Source organism: Sinohyriopsis cumingii, unplaced genomic scaffold, assembly GCF_028554795.1.
Source record: "Sinohyriopsis cumingii isolate HCF-2022 unplaced genomic scaffold, ASM2855479v2 utg001628l, whole genome shotgun sequence".
Classification (NCBI taxonomy): Eukaryota; Metazoa; Mollusca; class Bivalvia; order Unionida; family Unionidae; genus Sinohyriopsis; species Sinohyriopsis cumingii.
Genome location: NW_028316029.1, coordinates 211,295 through 234,720, shown reverse-complemented (window position 1 = coordinate 234,720; position 23,426 = coordinate 211,295). Strand labels below are relative to the sequence as shown.

Sequence of the window (23,426 nt, the reverse complement as noted above, 5' to 3'; positions counted from 1 at the left end):
TCGTTTCCGGTTCAGCCAGAAGGTCCTATTTAAAGATTTTTGACCCAGCTTCCCATCAAGCAATGCAGATCGCTTTAGGTCATCCCCAGTTAAAGTCTCTTGGCTGAAGTGAATGAACCATCCCTATCACATCACATCTTCTCAGTGTGCCCAAATATTAGGATCCAGCCCTTTAGACCCTTCTTTATGTCTATTCCAATCAAAGTAAAGAACTTTATCTGAGAAAAAACCTTTGACTATCATCCCCACAGTTTGCATTAGAGTATCTACCTGCATGGATATTGAAAAAAATTTAACTTGAAAAAATCCAAAAGTAGTTTGTTTCTGTAAGACCTCCTGGCTTCTAAAACAACCCAAACTACTTTGAACTCTGCATGAGACGAAGAAATCTGAGACAAATCTATCGATTTTCATACCTGATATAAGTAACTTCTCTCCAAATTTAAGAACTATACAAGAATCTATACTTTTGATTTGTTTACCTAGTAAATTCTTCCCTTAGAAAATGAAATAAAAACAACAGCATTAGCATCGTCATCTTAGCTTGTCATTCGCTTTATAAGTAGAGTAACTGATTTTACTCAACTGATTTGGAACTTCCAATATAAGCTTATGTTTCTTCAACATTTGTTAAATTATTAATTAATCATTGCTTGACATTAATTTCTGTCAGTAATGATGCTATCATCTATTCTTTAGCCATGCCAACTCCATTGTAAGTAGGCATACCAACTGCCTTGTAAGGAGGAATGATTGCAATTCCAGTATGCAGGCCATGTGTTATTGTTTTCAGGGACCCTTGCTATAATATCAAAGACCTGGATGATTTATGGTAAAGACTGTGTTTGTTTATGTTTTCATCTTTAAATGCATGATTGCAAAAACAAAAATGTGTTGGAATTGAATATGTATTTTCTATGTTTATACTTGGTGTGCATGTGTGTATTTATTTGTGCATACGGTGAGCAGTATCTTTTTATTCACCTGCTATAACTTGGAGTGTTATATGCTGTGATGTTATTAGTCCATCCATATGTATGTTACCAGTTTAATTTTGTTATATGCTGTGATGTTATTAATCCATCCATATGTCTGTTACCAGTTCAATTTGTTATATGCTGTGATGTTATTAATCCAGCCATATGTCTGTTACCATTTTAATTTCTGCACAATAAGTCAGGCTCTCTATCATCTACAGTGATCAAACTCCTTGGAAGACTTATACTTGGTCTAAGAAAGACCTAATCAATTTCAGGTTCTAAAGTGGCTGAATTAAGAAAACTAATTTCTGCCCAATAATTTGGTTCACTGCCATCTACATTTACCTAATTCGTGGCTGGTGTGTGCAAATATTAAAATTCCTAACTATTTTGGGTTCACTGTGACTGAAAGATAAAGAATGGTTTAATTTCAGAGTAAAAATATCCAATGCCAAAGATGGCATTTATTGACGTAGAAGATTATTAAATATCTGGTGGGTGTATAATGTTTCTTGTTCATTATCCAAACAAGATTAATGGATTCTTGATTTAGTTTCAGGCATATACTAAAATTCTGTCATTTTTATGTCTTCTCAGACTTTTAAACAAAATAAATGTTTTTGCATATTTTTTTACAGAGACTAAATTGGTCAAAATAATTTGATTGTGATTACACACTTTGTTACGAATCTATGTTCTTAAAATAATTAACAGAAAAGAGTGAAAAGCAACAAGCTTTGTAAAATTCAGTAGGTAATTTATTTCCCTAGAATACAAAGTGAAAATGAGAAAAAGATCTTACAGTATTGCAAATTAAATTCCAAAATAACTCAAGAAATACAGACACAAGTTCTAGTAATTTAAATCCTGAATAAAATTCAGTATAAGTCCAGAATAAATCCAAACAGTGAAGGTGATGATGTGTCTCTGGTAGCTTGTAGAGTGTTAATGTGTCAGCAGTCTTTTTTTGAATCACAGTAATATAATTCCAGGTTCTAATTTACTATATATTCCAGTGAATGTCTCTATCCAAGAATTTTATAAGAGCACTTTTGTATTTTCCAGAGAAAATAATCACTAGAATTCAGTAATTTGAAGAAATAAAGTTTCCAGCCTAAAAATGGACACAACATATAATACAACTTTAAAGTGCTAGATCTTAAAGCATACCTGAAAAATCCACTGTTACAAGATTATTTTTGTTCTCTACTTGAGCTGAGATTACCATTAGCATTTTCTATATTAAAATAATACTACCTGATGGAAAATAACTTTATAGAATGATCCTGATGTTTACAAAATAAAAACCAGAACCTGGGCTGTGTAAAATACACTAAGGAAATTCCAAAACTTAGACCTTGACCAAATAAACATATTAACTTCTGATAATAATAATAATACTGATTTTAAACCCATACACAGAGAGATTACTTTAGCTATGTATTAGTTGTTTAAAGAATAAAGTCAATTCAGGTCAAGCAGAAATAACTCAGTATTAGAGAAGGTCAAGTCCAACATACACTTACATTACAATAGCATGTAATGGAATTTTTTTTGTGTTTAAAAAAACAATTAACAAACAATGTAAATTAAATATACATAACACCATACATAAATGACCTGTTTAAATGTGTGCGCAATTTTAAGGAATTTTTTGCAAGTTAAAAAAATATAATTTTTTCTGTAAATAGTGAACTTTTCCTTTTCGGGCTGCAAAGGTGTAGATGCAAGTTGCACAAATATAGTGTCACTCTTATTTTTTCAAACAGGATAATGGAGGGAATGAGAGTAGCAGAAGAAATCCTTTCATACTGCCAGAGTATGCATGCCAAAGAGCTACTTGCCTGAAGCACTTCAACCATAAATTTACTGTAAGAAATAATGATGTTAAGAGGAAACTTAGTTAATCTTATGAGTTATTTTAAGATGTAATTATCAGACTGTACCATACTCTCTTGTGTTCCTTGTCAGCATCCAGGGATAAGTTAAATGTTTTACTGGTAAGATCTATTGATACTTTCCAATAAAAATAAAATATGAAGGATAAGGCTGAATTTGAGTTCAATTTCTGTTTCTAATAAGTAAATACAAAATTTTGTACAGCCCTTCTTTATAATTCTATATTGTCTGGAAAGTTCTAAAGATTTCCATGTGTAAACCTATTACAAGTAATTTGCCACTTTCAAGCCATTTTCCATGCCAGATTTAGTTTTGGGGAAGTATGGTAAAACACATTGTACCTGTGTAGTTTTAGTTCAGTTGGTCAAAAGTCATGTGAACTTATGGTTTGACTGCATCCATCATGTGTTGTTGGTCATCTGTCCATCAGCACTTACTTGAACTTGAAACCACTCTACAGGCTTCATGTTGGGACAATTTTTGATAAAATTTGGTGTATAAGTTTATATCATTGAGATCTTGGATGAGTTCAGTTGACATCTTACAACATTGAGATCTTGGATGAATTCAGTTGATAGCTTATATCATTGAGATCCTGAATGAGTTCAATTGACAGCTTATATTGTTGTGATCCTGGATGAGTTCAGTTGACAGCTTATATTGTTGAGATCTTGGATGAGTTCAATTGACAGCTTATATTGTTGAGATCTTGGATGAGTTCAATTGACAGCTTATATTGTTGAGATCTTGGATGAGTTCAACTGACATATTGAGATTTTGGATGAGTTCAATTGATAGCTTATATCATTGAGATCCTGGATGAGTTCAATTGACAGCTTATATTGTTGAGATCTTGGATGAGTTCAATTGATAGCTTATATCATTGAGATCCTGGATGAGTTCAGTTGACATATCATTGAGGTCTTGGATGAGTTCAGTTGATAGCTTATATCATTGAGATCCTGGATGAGTTCAATTGGCAGCTTATATTGTTGAAATCTTGGATGAGTTCACTTGACATATTATATCATTGAGATCTTGGATGAGTTCAGTTGATAGCTTATATTGTGGAGATCCTGGATGAGTTCAATTGACAGCTTATATTGTTGAGATCTTGGATGAGTTCAACTGACAGCTTGTATTGTTGAGATCTTTGATGAGTTCAATTGACATATCATTGAGATCTTGGATGAGTTCAATTGATAGCTTATATCATTGAGATCCTAGATGAGTTCAGTTGACAGCTTATATTGTTGAGATCTTGGATGAGTTCAATTGACAGCTTATATCATTGAGATCCTGGATGAGTTCAATTGACAGCTTATATTGTTGAGATCTTGGATGAGTTCAGTTGACAGCTTATATCATTGAAATTTTGGATGAGTTCAGTTGACAGCTTATATCACTGAGATCTTGGATGAGTTCAGTTGACAGCTTATATCATTGAAAACTTGGATGAGTTCAATAGACATTTTATATCAGTGAGATTTTGAATGTGTTCATTTGAGAGCTTTTATCATTGAGATCTTGGATGAGTCATATTGACACATTATATGATTGAGGTTATGGATGAGTTCAATTAACATCTTACATCATTAAGATCTTGGATAAGTTCAACTGACAGCTTATATTGTTGAGATCTCGGATGAGTTCAATTGACAGCTTATATCATTGAGATCTTGAATTTGTTCAGTTGAGAGCTTATATCATTGAGATCTTGGATGAGTTCTATTGATAGCTTATATCATTGAGATCCTAGATGAGTTCAGTTGACAGCTTATATTGTTGAGATCTTGGATGAGTTCAATTGACAGCTTATATCATTGAGATCCTGGATGAGTTCAATTGACAGCTTATATTGTTGAGATCTTGGATGAGTTCAGTTGACAGCTTATATTGTTGAGATCTTGGATGAGTTCAGTTGACAGCTTATATTGTTGAGATCTTGGATGAGTTCAATTGATAGCTTATATCATTGAGATCCTGGATGAGTTCAAATGACCGCTTATATTGTTGAGATCTTGGATGAGTTCAGTTGACAGCTTATATCATTGAAATTTTGGATGAGTTCAGTTGACAGCTTATATCACTGAGATCTTGGATGAGTTCAGTTGACAGCTTATATCATTGAAAACTTGAATGAGTTCAATAGACATTTTATATCAGTGAGATTTTGAATGTGTTCATTTGAGAGCTTTTATTGTTGAGATCTTGGATGAGTCATATTAACACATTATATGATTGAGGTTATGGATGAGTTCAATTAACATCTTACATCATTAAGATCTTGGATAAGTTCAACTGACAGCTTATATTGTTGAGATCTCGGATGAGTTCAATTGACAGCTTATATCATTGAGATCTTGAATTTGTTCAGTTGAGAGCTTATATCATTGAGATCTTGGATGAGTTCAATTGACAGCTTATATCATTGAGATCTTGAATGTGTTCAGTTGAGAGCTTATATCATTGAGATTTTGGATGAGTTCAATTGACAGCTTGTATCATTGAATTTTTTGGGATGAGTTCAGTTGACAGCTTATATCATTGAGATCTTGGAGGAGTTCAGGTGACATCTTACATCACTGAGATCTTGGATGAGTATCATAGGGCTATGATCAGTTTCTGAGTTTGACTTAGGAAGCAGGGAGAGACCCTGTGGCTACTGGTAGTTGTATTAATGACTTGGCCTTTTCATTTGCAAAATTGTGTATATGGTTATAGACAGGAATTTGAATGATTTTATAGTTATGCCTCATGGAATAGAGACAAACCCCTGAGCATGACCAAGGGCAATGTAGGTTTAAAAAAACGTTAAGCCAAAAGTAAGCTTTATTAGAGAAGATAATATTGCAAAATAAAGGATTCTTTAAACTAAAAACTATTCAGTTGACTGATGGTTGTCAAATTTTTGAATATATTAGGAAATATTTTTCACATAAATATTGGCTGTTGTATATATGAATGTGACTATATATATATATATATATATATATATATATATATATATATATATATATATATATATTGTTAGACAGTACACATACATACATACATACATACATACATACATAGTCAAAATAACTTGTATAGAAAGTAACCTAAAGATGTATTTCGTATTTCCTTGTGTACCTTTTGGAATAATACTTATGATCTACTAATTTCCAAATATATCTCAATAAATCTACTTAAGATCTACTAATTTCAAAATATATCTCAATAAATCTACTTATGATCTAACAATTTCAAAATACATGTCAATAAATCTGCTTATGATCTACTAGTTACATCGTAACACCAAGTACTTTTTGCCTTCAGAAAGCCCTTGAGATCCTGCAGAAGCATGCAGAGTTGCGAGACAATGAGCACGACTCGTCCAGAGCTTTGGCATTCCGTAGAGCATCTTGTGTTCTAAAAAGCCTTCCCTTTCGGCTGACTAGTATGTCACAACTGAAAAACGTCACAAATATTGGAGACCACTGCAAGAGAGTAATACAGGTGAATAATATTACCCATTTCTATGCAGAAATGCCTTTTGACACTAGGCCCTTTACTGTGTAATGATGCGTGTTGATTGCTGAAACCCAGTTAAGATATTTGTACATCCATTTCAGCTGACAAAAGGAATCGGGGAAAATTGACATGCAGGATTAAAATAATTATACAGTTCAGTCAACACTAAACGTGTCCACCATTTGTATGTGTGCTCAGCATCCTACTGTAGCAATGCAGAGTTGTTTGAAAATTTTTAATATTACATTTGAAAGATTTTGTTAACATAGACCAACTCTTGCTCTTCTTTGAACCAGTTCCATGCTGAAAGACAATTTTTTTCAAATGCCTGTCCAGGGTGCAAGTGGCTTTAAAAAAAATAACTTGCCCTCACTTAGATTTTTCTTGCCTTAAATGGACATATTTTGTAACTATTATTTTGCACGACATTGAATTTGTTATCTTCAAATAAAAGAGTGACTTTAAAAAAGCTCTAATTTCTGTGTTTATTTTAGAAGAAAAAATGACAGTGACCTTGTCTACTAAAATTTGTGTTTTATTTGTTTCATTAAAACCACTTTTTAATCCAGATCCTGATGTAAACCAATACTCAGTACCAACAATTTGTATTTTACATTATTTTTAAGCAACAGTTGTCTTTGTTCATTCAGATGTTTATTCCCTTTCGTATGAAGCAATATTTTTTACTGATGTATCTTTTGTTGTTTTTTGCTCACTAGCAAATGGTCACTAATATCTTAAAAAATGTTAGGAAAATGTTTCACATGAGAATATTCGTATTTGTAAATTCCTAGTCTAATGTTTGAAGTTGCTACTTGATGGAGTGCATGATAAATGGACACATTTTCTATACATCCTAACCAGACAGATGCTGATGCTGCCTTTATTCATTATGTAGTTGTAATAGATTCATGTTAATTATTATCCAGATAATAAAAGAAATCAGTTAAATATCAAATTTGTCATCCTGTTACGCGAGTTACAAGTTAATGACAGCAATGCTCTGACAAGTATGCTGTGTATAATGTTTATTTGAAGTGTGTTCCAATTTAAACAGTTTCTCTGTATGCTTTGTATAATGTCTATTTGAAGTGTGTTCTGATTTAAACAGTTTCTCTGTATGCTGTGTATAATGTTTATTTGAAGTGTGTTCCAGTTTAAACAGTTTCTCTGTATGCTTTGTATAATGTCTATTTGAAGTGTGTTCCGATTTAAACAGTTTCTCTGTATGCTGTGTATAATGTTTATTTGAAGTGTGTTCCGATTTAAACAGTTTCTCTGCTAAAATCTTAAGATGTTTCTCAGTCAAGGTTGAAAATGGAAATGATGTCAGAGAGGCATGTTGTTTTCATTGAAAACAATAATTTTAGATATAATAATTAGTTCATGTCACAGGACAGTGGATGGTGCATCAAAGAAAACATCCACACCATATATCAGTAGAATCTGCAGCTGCCAACTCTGTCACTTAAATGTATGAAAAATGCAGTGAAAATACCTCTGTTCCTTTAGGGTTAAAAACTGTACAACATTGCCTCAGACACTTTTATTAGCTGTTTAAATGTCCCACAAATGCATAGGCACCTCAGAGTATTTAACCAGTGATTCATTCCTCAATAAGCGTGAGTAAGGGACATTTCATTGTTTTATTTAAAGGACAATTGAACACTATATATTGGTAGCCACTGAAATAAAGAGAGCAAAAATGGTATTGGTCCCCAATCCTAAATCGTGTTATTTGCTTTGTACGTGAAATTTATAGCTTTTGATACCAGCAGATAAAAACATAACATAATGAACCTGCAGATGAAACCTGAATAGGTGGTGAATATTAATATTTTACCAGTGTCTTTCAAGACTCCAGAATGAAAATGCATTTTTCAGCAACATGCTTAGTGTTCAGCAAGACAAATTAGATAACACATCTTTTTTACAAGCCCAGTGGGTAACTCATTTAGAATATGGGAGGGGCTTAATCTATATTATGAGGGGCTTTGGCATCTGGCTGTCCAGTTTCTGGAGCACTGCAGTTCTGTTAATTAGTATCAAGGTTTCACTAACGTAGAATTAGATGAGAGCAAACTTGAACCTCGGAATGAGGCTGTGTTCTGAAAATAGCATCCTGATATGTGTTTATTGTTGTCAGCTGGCACAAGCAGATTTATGTTGTTGCAGTTGGTTACATGTAAATGGGTATTTACTGAGGGATGTTCCATTAAAACATTCATGGGACCCAGGGTAGGCACTTTTAAAGTGGCTTACTCACCCATAGATGCAATTCAGAATTTTTTTATCATTGGAATATGAACTCTGTGAAATCAAAGTACCCGGCATATATATATTTTTTTAAACTGCCTTCCCTGGGTACCATGTATGTTTAAATGGAACAGCCCTGACTGTAAGTTGAATGGAATCATTTTGTCTGTGCCACTTATTCTGTTTATTTACATGTACATGTTTATTCCATGAAAAATTCATCTGGTCAACAAAGGGCAAAGCCATTTAAATCTTCCTGTGACAGGGGAGAGTACACTTTTATTTTTGGATTGTTTCTATCTGCTGGGATGTGGGTATGAATCTTTTTCCACCTTATTTTCTGTATGGTTTAAATTCTTTTCTATTGGTGGTACCCGTAAAAGAATGTAACATGCCTCATTCAGGTAAATTGAAATGAAATGGCCCTAAGTAAATATTTTATCAAAGTTTGTCACCTTTAGGCTCTGAATAAGAGAGAAAGATCATTTGGTCCTATGAAGGTTAAAGGGAAGAAAAACTATAATTCTACAATGAAGTATGGGGTAAAGTTCAATTTATTTGCAAATGAAAAATGCCTAATGTATAAAAAAATTTATAAGGATGATGACTTTTTACGGACAAGATTTCAAAACAGAAAAAATGTCTCTGACTGAGTAAAACACTGTAATTTCATAGCAACTTATGCAGGCTACACAATACATGATATGAGTGAACAAGATGTCCATTATTTCTATTCAGTGTTCACTGCCTTACAATATATATTGGTTGGACAAGTTGTTAATACAGTTCAGATTTATTCATATTGTTAATTGAAATTCATCATGTACATTGTTGGCATTTGTTTACAGTACTAAAGAGTCAGGGTTATGTTTATTTTCATTGATTTTGTTTACAATTGCAGGAAATTCTAGAGGATGGTGAATGCAGTGAAGTTAATGAACTCCAAGATGATTGGTTTCATAAAATGGTGGTATGTTTTATGTATTTCATATTATTAGGTTTGGGCTGTTACAGAAACATTGTTGGGAATGGATGATTCTTGCCAGCCATAAACCATGTCACTTCACAAGTTAGGAGAGTGGGCTATCCTTGATATAGGGAAACCACTCTTGTTCCCTCAGAGGTTACCCGAGGTATATGTAGGGTCCTTAACACTACCTCCTCCTATTACTTCTTCTAGCATTAATATGATGAGGGGCTATATTCAAAGGAGAAAGTAAATTAAGTTTCTCCTAGAATTCTTATCTGATCACATAACTCTAATACCCTCTCATCTCATTTGCGATGTTCTACTCAGCTTAAAACTAATGCTACCTGGTGGTGGCAATGGGAGGTAATGGTTGTTTGCCCTTTGCCTATATTTTATAAACAGGAATGATGAATTTTAATCTTTAAAGAGGCTGGATTTGGGAGGAAGTTGGATTTATATTCCTAATGTTGATGTGATCAGGTAAGTATTTTGTGCCAGGCATAATTTACTGAAAAATGTGCTTTTATGGAAAATATCTTTATTTCCTTCAATGTGACTATTTGATGCACTTGAAAACTGAATTTCTTTGAAACAAAAAGTACCATATTTATATTTTATATACCTAAATATTTATGTTCCTTTGATTGTCATTTTCTGTGCCCGTCCACCATCCCTACCACCTTATCACCGACCACATACACATATTCATCCACAAACTATTGCCTTATGTGGCCTTTCAGTACATAATATGATTGTCAGTTATGAGTACAAACTATTAGTGTGTTGCCTCTGAAGTTATACCTCCTATTTCAAAAGTCAAATTCATGGCAAGGGAAAAATGTGACTCTTTTATCCATGTTCGTCTTTGCTGTAAGTTAGGAAACTTTCTTGAAATGTAACCATTATTCATATCATGATGAAGAGGTGCAGTTTATGCAAAGTTGGGTCCCTGCCTCACCGTTCAGATCATCAAATGAGAAATGACACAAGATGGGAACATCATGTGCTGTTTGCAGGTGCATATTTTACACTCGTTTGCATAGATTTATATTGTTTAGTAGCAGTAACTCAGTAGTGTTTTAGACTAATTTTCCAAGAGTTGTGGGTTCGGTACCTGCCCAGGCCAGCTGCATCAGTGCATCGATGGATAAGGCACTTAACTCTCATTTCCATGGCATGATACAGCCAATAATACTGTGTTAAAAGTGCTGTTAGAACCAACTAAAAACGAACCCCATTGTTTCAGTCAGAATAGGTAATAGACAGATTCTGAAACAAAGGGCCCCTTCATGCATATAATCATGTAGGTAGATATGTTTGTGTGGTTTTATGTATTGACAGATCTCTGTGTAGAGGTACAAATATCATGTCAGATCAAGTGTCAATCATTTATTTGAAATAAAAAATTATTCCCCATATACACTGGGACCTGGTTAATCTAGACATCTTCATTCTTAGTGAGTGTGTCTGGATTAATGAGTTTTCAAGATAATTGAATCATGCACATTTTTAATTTACAATCTCATCATTTCATATACATGTACATGTATTTGCTAGGTGTACATGTATATTCAATAAAGGTTATAAATTAATGAATACTTATCTTTATGTCACTAAATTATAACATGCACTTCTACAAAAATTTCAGTTTCAACAATCATGGGCAAATCTCTTTTATGCTGGCCAGAATCTCTTCTCATCTGCACTTGCTTGTCATGAGAATGTAATGTAAAACGTATGCTCAATACAAACTGATATCATGCTGTTAAATGCATTTAGGTAAACCAATAAAATGCAGTTATTTTAAGTCATATGTTATAACTGTTATATCAGCTAATGAGCCAATTATTGATGTCACTTTTTACTCTGAAATGAAGTCCTATACTGTCGAAAGCTTAATGAATCAACTTTTTTTTACAGCCATAAACAAACTATGATTGTTACATATAATTAGTAAACAACAGAGACATAATGACACACGTAATTTATTAACCATGTTATGTCAGAAGTATGGATGATTTGATCCCAGTGTGTTTATTGAATTATTAACAAGTGAGAAGCAAAAGCAGATATTTATTTTTACAATTGCTGGTTACAGTATTGTCATGCTCCTTATAGTTTTTCCATGGACATTATTATGTGATCAATTTATAACTTGATTGTGCCTCTAAAATTTGATGAATCCAATCAGTGTTTGATAAACTGACACACCTCCATATTTGCATAATTGAATCTGTGTTATCAGACAGACTTTTGTCATATACGATTCTTTGAATTTTCTTATTATTTTACAGATTATTTCTGGAAGAGTGAGGCAAATTTTGTATAACGTTACACTTTGGTCCCTGACTTAGATTTCTGGACCCAGAATGTGGATTTTTAAATTAACGGCAAATTAATGTTTAGGAATTCCGTTCCTGTTGAAATATGTCCAGATAGCAATCCATTTGTTTGATAGTATTTCATTTTCATATTATGCTTAGGTTTAGATGCCAGTTCTTTAGGTTATTTTCTTTGACTAATGGCAGAACATACATGCCAATTATTACGCTTTTGGCGTAATCATTATGCTTTTTTTTCCCACTAAATTATGCCTTATGCATAAACGTATATGAATTACTTAATGTTGGTATATCCCTCTTCCAAAAAAATAAATAATTTGTTTTCTAGTTTTTATTAACATCCCATTAATCCCACAGAATGTATTCTAGAAAAGACATCTTCTACGTAACTATGATATAAGAGTACACTTGTCCTTAGACTTGCATGTACTTTCCTAACAGTATTATGTTCTATATATAGCGGTTGTCCTATTTCCAAGAAATATGCTGGTTTCTACTTTCAAACTTTTGACCTCAGATTCTATTCATAGCAGCTGTATGGCTTAAGTTAGGAGAGAACAGACTGGTTTTCCAATTTTTAATCTTTACTCGCAGATTCTTTGTTCTAATTCATATTTGGTACAGAACCAGTGTGTAGGATATTTGGCGCTTAAAGTGAGTAAGATTTATTCAAGTTGATGCATCTGCTAGAGCAAAAATGCTTTTCAAATAATTTCACAGATGGATTAAATAAAGATGAAAAGCTGATTCAGAGATGAATACATGAATTACATAACACAGTGTTCCATTCTAGGGTAGATTCAGGCTGTGTGGAAAGGATTTTAATATTATTCATGGTGGTGATTTTTTTATGTGGAGCAACACTTGAAAACTAAAGAAATCTTGAATTAACTCCATTACTAAAGCAACTTCTTTTTTGCAGCAAAACTCAATTGTGGACATGAATGTTATAAATGCAGAGGTGTTATTTATGGAGTTCTTAACAGAACATGGACTGCACCTAGCGGTAGAAGACTATGTTGGTCCTTTGATCAAATGGATGTTTCCTGAATACATGCATGTACAAGAGCAAAATCATCTAATATTTTTCGTTTTTAACTGAAGATACTTCACTTAAAATTGCAGAAGCCATGAAAATTGGATCGTTTAGTATTGCTGCAGATGGGAGTAGTAATTATGATGACATAAAGTTGTACTCAGTCTGTGTAAGAGACTTTCACAACGAAAAGGGCAAAGTCAGAGTGCTCTTATTTCATTACTTATTTCATTACCAAAATTAACAGTAGATTCCACTGGAGAAACATTTTAGATTTGTGTAATGATGTTTTGAACAAACATGATATAAATTGGCAGAACTGTATGGGGTTTTCAGCTGACAATGCATCAGTGATAACTGGAATTCATAAAGGAGTTGCATTCTGTATTTTGAAAAATGTCTCATCAGTGTACATTACAGGTTGTCTCTGTCATTTGATGCACCTTGCAGCATGAAAGGCTGCCAATAAATTAGGAGAATGCCAAAAGTATCAAGTTGGCATTCTACCTGACAATGTACTTCATGCGGACATGAAGTTGATCTTTTTTCATCTTACTTCTCAGCTAAACGACCCAAAAGCTGGAAGATATAAATTTCCTCTTCTTTGTCAGGTTCAGAAAGGATTAATGGTTTGTTACCATTTGAATGCTGGCAGTGAGAGATAGTTCTGTATTGTTAACAAAAATAAAACTGAATTCAGATCGAGGCTTAGTAATCTAGTATGTAGTGTGGTGTGCAAAATATTCATAGTCTTACCTGGTACAAAGTGTTTTGAAATGCAACATGAGAGTCTGTTGTTTTTTAAATCTAAAAGTGCTACATATGAAAACTTGAAGCAGTTATTGATGTTAAAGACGGGGGTAAAAAATCATTTTGTACATAATGCTCATTGAATTTGTATCATGTTATATGTGGATTACTCTTTTTTTTCTTCTCGGATCACTCTTTTTGCCCACTTGGATTACACTTTTTCATTGCTAGTGGTTGGCATGTATGGGCAGAATGTATATCTAACCAAAACAATATTTTACAGGTATTTACAAGTGTATTTGGGATAGGGAGTGCAACTGCCAAGAAGTGGATAGAAAAAGGTTGGTCAACCATAGAGGAGGCACAAGAAGGACACATTTCATCAGATTGGAGGGTCAAATGGGGTGTGTATTGTGCTTCTGACACTTCCATAATTTTGTTATCATATACTGTCAACTGATTCTCCCTTATTTTGCATGAATGACACTATTTAACAAATAAGGATAACAACTTGGTATGAATGTTCTCTGATCTGTGTTAGAAAAATTCTGTTCAGGATGGCTTTCCTAGCAGTGGTGTGACTTCCATTGCAACCAAAATAGAAAACCCTGTTTCTTTTTTAGACTGTCTTGGCAAGTTTTGTTTAGTCATGGTAGGAATGTTTCTTAGTACATACTCTACCAAACTTACTTCATGGATGGCTCTTGTAGCAATGGTGTGACTTTCTTATTAAACTGTTGTTCAGCCAAACTGCTTGGCCAGTTTTCTTCAAACTTACTAGGTAGGGATGTTTGATAGTGGCTTTCCAAGCAATGATGTACCTTCTTAGCAACTAATTGACAAAGCTTTTTTCAACTTCTTTTCTTGAAGGGCATATACAATTTTAAATAAACTTAGTATTTCTTAGAACATACTTTATTAAAATCATGTCAGACTGACTTCCCCAGTATGGTATGGCTTCCATGGTAAACAAGTGGAAACCTATTTCTCCTTCAAATACTTTCCTTAATCACAATACATTAGGAATATTAGCCTGTTACCTCACAAATCTAGTAGGATGAAAAATGCCTTTTTTTTCTGTCTATCATATATAGACAAAGGGCAATAACTCCTGACCATTACCTAAACCGTACCACCATCAGGTGTTGCTAGTTTTTATCTTCGTTGCTGTACTGATAACATCATACAATTTACTTCTGACATCTAAGCCATTTTTTTTTGTTCAGATTGAACCATCCAACATTCTTTTTGGATTTATGGTGTGGAATAATCATTCTGTTGCAGGTTGTATACATTTTTTCACAATATCTGCCCAATTTTGAGTGATTTTGTCACCTTTTTGGACTTTTTGTCTATTTAAGACCTCATTACACTGTGTTTTCATTAACCTGATGTTGCCATTCACAAGTTAACTCGACTATATTCACTGAATCCATATGTAATGAAGATAGTATTAGAGAGTTTATAATATGTTGCATTGATAATTTAAGCTTGGTTTTCTTATCTGATGATGTTTTCAAAGAAATGTTAACTAATGGCATAATCTGTGAGTTCAAGTGTATACTATCAGGTATCACCCTGCATCATGGAAATTTCTCTCTTTTGCTTACTGCGACAAAGTTTATGAGTTCAGTGTCTATCCCTTTTGCCTCAACATCAGCCCCATGGCTTTTACCAAGGTTATGGTTTGCATTGTCACCCTGTTCCAATTGATACAATCTACAAAGATGGCAGCATACCATGACAGCATCCTCCAGAAACACATGGTAAGTTCTATCTTTTTCCAAGGCAGGAATGAGCTTTTAAGATCATCTGGGCTTTATAGTCAAGTGGGAAAGGTCTGACTTCCATCCATCCCAGAACTGTTTTTATTTGAGTATAGAGTTTTTAACCAACCTTAATCTGGTGTGACTTCCTTATATTTGCATCATCAGAATCAAATTCGTTGAGTCCGTTCTGAAAAGGACTTTGATTTCATTAAAAGATATAATAGTTCTTGCGTCAGTGTCATGACCCAGGTTTGTCGACCATGGGAATCCTGCTGGAGTAGCCCCAAGTGGAAATAATGGTATGTACCGATGCCAGTAGGTACAGCTGGGGTGCCCAACTGTTGCTAGACTTCACTACTGTCAGTGGCATGTGGGAGCCAGGGCAAAAACATTGTAGAAATGGAGGCTGTCATCAATGCCTATCACTTCTGGATAGATCAGCTCTCAGGCAAAGTTGTCCTCATTATATCTGACAACACTGTGGTGGTGACCTATCTCCCCAAACATGGCCACTAAATCACCACACCATTTTTATGTTGGTGTGGCAATCTCTGTATCAACATACAAATCAGACACATTCCTGTTAAACTCAATGTATTAGCCAACACTCTATCAAGAAAGATTAAGTTCTTCAAACAGAATAGTCTTTCCATCAATTGGTTTTGTACACTTTAGGGGCATCCAAGGTGAAATCTCAAGTTACCCACATTCATCTGTACAGTCCAAGATCCAGAAGCTTGGCCATTGATGCACTGTCAGTTAGTTGGGAGGTACTGTGGGCTTGGCCTTCCCACCCATGGTCCTGGTACCAAATACAATCCAGATGTTATGGTGTCAGAAATGCATGATGATTCTGATAGCCCCTCTCAGATGGGACAAGTTCTGGGTCACTGACCTACTCAGTCTAGTGATAGATCTACCCAGGAAGATTCTTCTTAAACAACCAGTGTCACGTCTTTTCTGTTGACCCAAACTATATTCTGTTTATATTGGATGGTTCATTGGTCTTCTTGACACAGCCAGACTTTGTAGACAAAAATAGGTTAACGTCTGTTGGTAATGAAATGGTAGTCATGTTTGCTTTCTTCCATTGACAGGTTGAGAACAGCAGCCATGCAAGATTCTGTTTGCGCACTCAAGCACTACTTGAAATGCACAAAGACAAGTGAAAGCTTGGAAACAGGATATCACCCCTTAATCCCTGCCTCATATCTGAAATAGGTTGTATGCTTGGTATGTTCTGAAGTCTCACAAGATCAGAGTTACCTCATGAAGACTACCACTCATGAGATTCGAGCCATCTCAGTGAGCCTTTTGATCCAAGATATAATAGAAGCTGTTGGCTTGCATGCAGAGTCAACCTTCCTGAGCTTTTACCTCAGAGATTTAGTTTTGCAGAGGCAAACCTTGAATCTGGTAGCTCTGGTGGTGGCAGCATAGATTGCCACTAGATCCAGTGAAATTTTGTAAGTAAGAAGATTTTAAGAATTTTCTTCTTAACTGTAAGTAAGGGATATACATCAAGTAACCCTAGGCTGTGTTGCTTATGTAATTAGGAGAATGGGTTATCATTCATATGGGGAATCCAGCCAACATTCCCTAGAAGGATACTCATGGTAGAAGTCTGAAGCTCAACATTATCTCCTCCTTTTACCTATTCTCCTGAGTGTTTTTGAAGGAAGAAGCAAATTTTTAAGTAAATTGTTTTTCTTTGAGAATACTTTACCCAATCACATTAATTATAAATGACTCCCAATCACCTCACCATGTGAACATCCTTGTTAGTGTATTGCTCAGCTAAAAACTAAATGAGATTTGGTGGTGGCAAGGGGAGATAATGGGCAGGAGTATTTGCCTTTTGTGTAAGACAGAAAAAGACATCTTTCACCTTTTAGTAGGGCTGGATTTATGAGGTAGCAGGCTAATATTCCTAATGTAATGTGATTGGGTAAGTATTCATGGAGAAACATAATTTACTGGTTTGCTTCTATGTTGGGGATATAAGTGGCCAAGTCATCTTCAGTGCTCACAGTTAAAGATCACTGCCATCTCACCTCTGTCTGTATGGGTTCAAGTCTCCAGCTTGACCAGTGTGGGTACATGAGAAAGCTTGCCAGTAGGTTATCATGAGTAAGTTCTTCTCAAGGTTTTCATTAATTCTTCCTCCACCAGTTATTCTGCTACAATGTATAGCTTTTCTTGTGCTGAAAAATGGTGTTAAACACCATAACAACAACAACAACCTATTTTACTAAAGTCATGTCAGACTTTGCATAGTGTGGCTTCCATTTTAAACCTATGGAAAACCTATTTTATTAAAATCATGTTGGATTTTGTCTCCTAATAGTGGTGTGGCTTCTGTTTAAAACATATGAGAAACCTATTTAATTAAAATCATATCAGACTGGCTTCCCTAGTGGTGATGTGGCTTCCATTGTAAACATGAAAACCCATTTTATTATAATCATGTCAGATTGGCTTCCCTAGCATTGGTGTGGATTCCATTGTAAACCTATTTTAAACTTATTTAGAATGGCCATGCCAGTCTTGATCAAGCTTGGTATGAATTTTTTTTTAGCATTCTCTACAAAAAAGTTTACCACAGTGTTTCCCCTAACAATGATGTAGTTTCCGTGATGCCAACAAAATGGAACATTTACGACTGATACATATAATATTTATATATAAATATTCCATCAGGTATGGCTATTGTTGCTTATATAAAAAAAAACAATATAATAGAACAACTTTATGTTCAAAACAACCTAACCATATCAACCTAGATGTGATAGGGTCTCAGCATGAACATCTTTCACATTCATACATTTGCCTTGTATACCAATATATACCAGGTGAGCAATATCAGACTCACTTGGGCCTTTTGTCTTGATGGAAATTGATCATGTTGGCTTGGTTAAAAAAAAATTGTCGACACCAAAATATTCCAGTATTAATTCAATAACCTTTTTATATATAAAGATTTATAAAGATGTAACCCTCTAAATATTTTTTAAAACATAATCTTTTGAATAACGTTCAAAACCATGTGAAATTGTGATATTTCAAAAGTAATGTATTGATACTCTAGTTCATTGTTTTCATTTCAGCATGATGCAGGTTATTTTTTCTTGGATCACCTGGCCATTAGGCTGATTGAGCTTATGCCGTAACCTGTGTGAGTCATGTGTCATCAGTCCATTCATCAATAATTGCTTGTTGCGACTCTAGAGTCCATATTTCTGATCCCATTCAAACAGATATGGAATATGGCTTGATCTCATCAAAATCTGAACAAGTTTGTTAATGAGTAAAATCCCTACATAATAATGAAGTGATCTTGCATCTGATTCACTAACCTTGTTACCACTCAGGAAGCCATATTTCTGACCCAGTTTTGATGAAACTTGGAGTATATGCTTACCTCATTAAGGTCTTGAATAAATTCATTAATGAGCGACATCCATGCAAGTGATTGAGGTAATCTTAATCTCATTATCTGAGCTTGTTACCACTTTGCAGACCCTTTTTCTGATCTGATTTTGATTATACTTGGGATATACGCTTATATCATGACTATCTCAGATGAGATCATTCTGTGAGCAAAGATTCGTTGTTAACTTTTCATGTTATCAAATGTATATTCATTATTTTAGGGCATTTCGTTTTTTATTTGTCACTTTATTTGGTATCTATGACCTTGACTCAAACTATAAAAAACAAGCAATAATCACTTCCAAATTGATTTACTGTCATTAACCAGGAGCCTGAGTGGTCTAAAGCGCTCACCATTCCGAATCACTGCCATCTCACCTCTGTCTGTGTGGGTTCAAGTCTCAGGCTCAGCTAATGTGGGTACATGAGAAAGCTTACCAGTAGCTTCTCGTGGGTTGGTGGTTCCTCCTGGGTTTTCCAGGGTTCTTCCTACACCAGTTATACTGGCCACTATGTATAGCCTAGCTAGTGCTGAAAAATGGCGTTAAACCCTACAACAAAAACAACTGTCATTAACCTAAAATATTTAGATCCTCCAATTTTTGGGACACTGACATAGTAAAAATTTGACCATAAAACATTTTTTTGGAAAATAACTGACAAAGATTTTCTAGATTTTCAGACTGTTGTGGCTAGACTGCATTGAATTTCATTCATAGGTAATGGCAAGGTGTTAGAGATCATGTTAATTTAGACATTTACTATTTCCCCCAAGTAATTTTTGTGCCTACTAGATTAAAAAAGCATGCTGTTTGCTATTCATAGTCAGTTCAGTGTATATTTAACTAGCATAAAAAATTGTTGATTAGAACTGACAAAATTCTGTCACAAAGGAATAAAATTGGGTCACACCACTATGATTCAGTTTTGGTAAATGGAGGTGGATGCAAGAGATTAAAAAGTCTTTTCCAATTAACCAGTCCAATTGTTTTTTTAACATGACACTGGAAATGCTCATATTTTATGAGGCTTAATGAACAAGAAGGAAACTAAGTGTCACAAACTTTTCATTCCATTCTGCAGTTTTGCTGCATGTATGAATTTGCTTTCACAAGGCAGCTTACATTTGACAATTACCCAGTTGAGCAATATCAGGCCCACTTTAGTCTCTTGTTTCCCCTTGGAATGACTGAGCAGAGGCCACTTGCTCATTAATGTTACTACCTACATAATCATGTGAAACATTATTTACAACATGAATATGGGGAATATTGACTCTGAACATTGTATAGCACAGACTAGATGCAGTTTATAAGGAAGGACACATTAAACACAATGACTTATTATTTTTGCACCTTCTTAGGGCTAGCTTTTCACAAGGACCTAATTACACCAGTGAAGCTACAGGAAGCACAGTATATCCAACAGATTGTGAGGAAGGAGGCAGAGGCAATTTTACCTGGCATCATTCTGCAGATCACAGGTGGATTCAGAAGGTTTACCATAATTACCAGTATAGACTGTAATTTTCATCAGATTATTTTTCAAGAAATGAGGGAGTATGTTGTACATACAGGATGAGGTCAATGTTTAAATTTTTGCCCAAAATTGAGGATTGCCTGCTTGGTGGAAAATTACCAGTGTTTCCATTACCAGTAATTTACCAAAACAGTTTCTGAGCAGATGTGACAACCATTACAATTTGATTGCTAGGCTTACTGACATGACCCAGTAATTATGGACTTGCAGACATTAGGCCAAAAAAATGCAGACATTGCAAATAACTCCAGATATTATCTTTTCCAGGTTTAGTCCATATCCAGGTTTTAGACACAGTGGAGTTGGTTAGAGAACCAGACTAACTTTAAATGGAGTATGTCAGATGCATTAATATACACATGCTGTTCATGCAAAATTAAGTCTGTTCAGGGTTTTGGTTTTACATTGTGGATTAGTCTCAAAATATCATTCAGCAATTGAAAACACATTGACAGTGAAGGGGAAAGCCTCTTAAAAAGCCCAGTTGTAAGGTCTGCCTCTTAAAATGTCCGTATTGAAGGTGGTGCTATGAACAGTTTCTAAGTCCTTAGTCAGTGCTTTGTTGTCCCCAGTGGCAGGAATAGATACAGGGAACAATGCTTTTTGTATAAACATCCTTTATATGGCAGACCGGTGCTTCTGTATATATGGTGTTGGAAAGAAGGTAAATGATTACAATAATGTAAACATTAATAGACAATGTAGCACCCTTGTGCTTCAGTCTTTTCTTTCCCCACTACAGAAATTGTGTCAAGTCTGCATTCACCTGGGTGAGTGATATTGGGTTAACTTGGGCCTCTTGTTTCTATATCTTTCTGGGAACCATGGTAGGGCTGTTGGTAAATCATCAGAATTGCAATCCAAGGGTTGCAAGTTCAGTACTCAGCCTTGTCAAACTGGGTAAGCTTCTGTTTTCTTGGCATGATTTAGCCAGTAATGTTACGAATTGCCATTTTTTTTTAAATGAACTATTTCATTCGTAGGCCAGACAAGCTTATAGGATGGCCTCTTGTCAATTATTCATCATTTGCTTTCACAAATTTGTTTCACTACTCAGAAAACTACTTAAGGAGATGCCATGAAACTATATTCACACATTCATCCCATGGTCTAGTTATTACTAAACTATATTCACACATTCATCCCATGGTCTAGTTATTACTAAACTATATTCACACATTCATCCCATGGTCTAGTTATTACTAAACTATATTCACACAGTCATCCCATGGTCTAGTTATTGCTAAACTATATTCACACATTCATCCCATGGTCTAGTTATTACTAAACTATATTCACACATTCATCCCATGGTCTAGTTATTACTAAACTATATTTACACATTCATCCCATGGTCTAGTTATTACTAAACCATATTCACACATTCATCCCATGGTCTAGTTATTACTAAATAAAAATTGCACCAATCATGAAATCTGATATAGTAGCTACCGCAGTCATTTTGAAAATATTATCGCTACTTCTTAACAGAAAATGACATGGACATCGGCTTTTCACACTAGACTTCTTACAATGTCTTGTTAGTCCTAAATGAACATGATGCAGATTCAACATTCAGTATGGATACCTTTATTCATTTGTCTATCCATATGCGTACATTAGTTTGGCTACTGAGAGACTGGAGTGATTTGACGATATTGCAATGTTATCAATTTGCACCATGTTTTTCTTATCCTAGGTATCTCTACATTATATAATCTTATGATCTGTAAAAGATATCTTCCTTAAAATTGAATATACCTTTTACAGTAGAAAAATGAACTTAACATGGATCCCTAGGCTTTCATTTTGGTGAGTAGAGTATTGGTACCTCGGAGGGACTCTAATATGATGGATGCATTTGTATCATTGGTATTTGGATTAAATTTCTGACATTCCAGGCTCATGAGGGAAACCATGTGGGACATGCCTATTTCATTGGAGTGTACTTTATTAAACATTAATCTGATTCTGGATGCTAAGTCATGTTTCACTGTGGTAGCAAGATAGGCGTTTTGATTATGTTTATTCAAACTATTCATTAGTCCCTCCGGCAACAAACTGAATTGGCCCAGATTAAATCAGCATTTCCAGTATATTACTGACAGTGCTACAGAATGGATGTATGTACTTTGCAAACAGAATTTTGTTTCTTTTGCAGAGGAAAAGAAGAGGGTCATGATGTTGATATTCTTATGACCCATCCAGAGGATGGGAAGGAAGTGGGCTTGCTGGCTCGATTACTGCAAAGGCTCCAGAACAAAGGGATCATTCTTTGTGGAAACCTTGAGAAAAGCACATACAGTGATGAAATGTTGACTCTTGATTCCAAACTCAATGCTAAGGGACAGCTAGATCATTTTGAAAAGTGGCTGGGCATCATAAAAATTCCACAGTCTTGTTCTGAAAATCCTGCCAGGGACTATAGTGGTTCTCTAAGCAATATTGGTTCAGGATATTCTATAGTTAATTCCACATCTAGCACAGCAAGTGAACAGCTGTTACATTTTCATCCCTTGAATTTAGATGAGAGTTTAGAAGATCTTGAGTCAAAAGCAAAGAAACAAAAACTTGGCACAGAAAATGAGTTATCCCCCATGGAACTTGCCAAAGTGGATAGAAACTGGATTGCAAGACGTGTTGACCTGATTGTCTCCCCTTATGAACAGTACTTCTATGCATTGGTGGGCTGGACAGGGAATAAGCAATTTAACAGAGATATTCGAACATATGCCCAGAGGGAACTTGGCATGAAGCTATCCAGCCATGGACTGTATGACCTTAACAAGGCTAGTTGTTTGTTTTTCATAGAGATATTTAGTTAGTTCATTATTAATTTAGGACTGTTCCAATTTAAACATGCATGGTACGCCGGGAAGAATTTTTGAAAAAGTATATGCCATGGTACTAATTACTCATAGTTGTATGTTTTACTAGAAC

The 23,426-nt window shown here is 34.7% G+C and overlaps 1 protein-coding gene across 1 annotated transcript in view; it reads left to right on the top strand.

The window, feature by feature from the left end:
• LOC149771854 (DNA nucleotidylexotransferase-like) overlaps nt 1-23,426 on the top strand; it is a 48,194-nt gene that overhangs the window by 11,935 nt on the left and 12,833 nt on the right. Inside the window, exons 3-8 of the mRNA XM_089948129.1 lie at nt 2,750-2,851; nt 6,198-6,377; nt 9,550-9,618; nt 14,030-14,150; nt 20,311-20,443; nt 22,648-23,275. Of these exons, the coding sequence (XP_089804255.1) occupies nt 2,750-2,851; nt 6,198-6,377; nt 9,550-9,618; nt 14,030-14,150; nt 20,311-20,443; nt 22,648-23,275 (1,233 nt within the window). The remainder of the gene's footprint in view (nt 1-2,749; nt 2,852-6,197; nt 6,378-9,549; nt 9,619-14,029; nt 14,151-20,310; nt 20,444-22,647; nt 23,276-23,426) is intronic.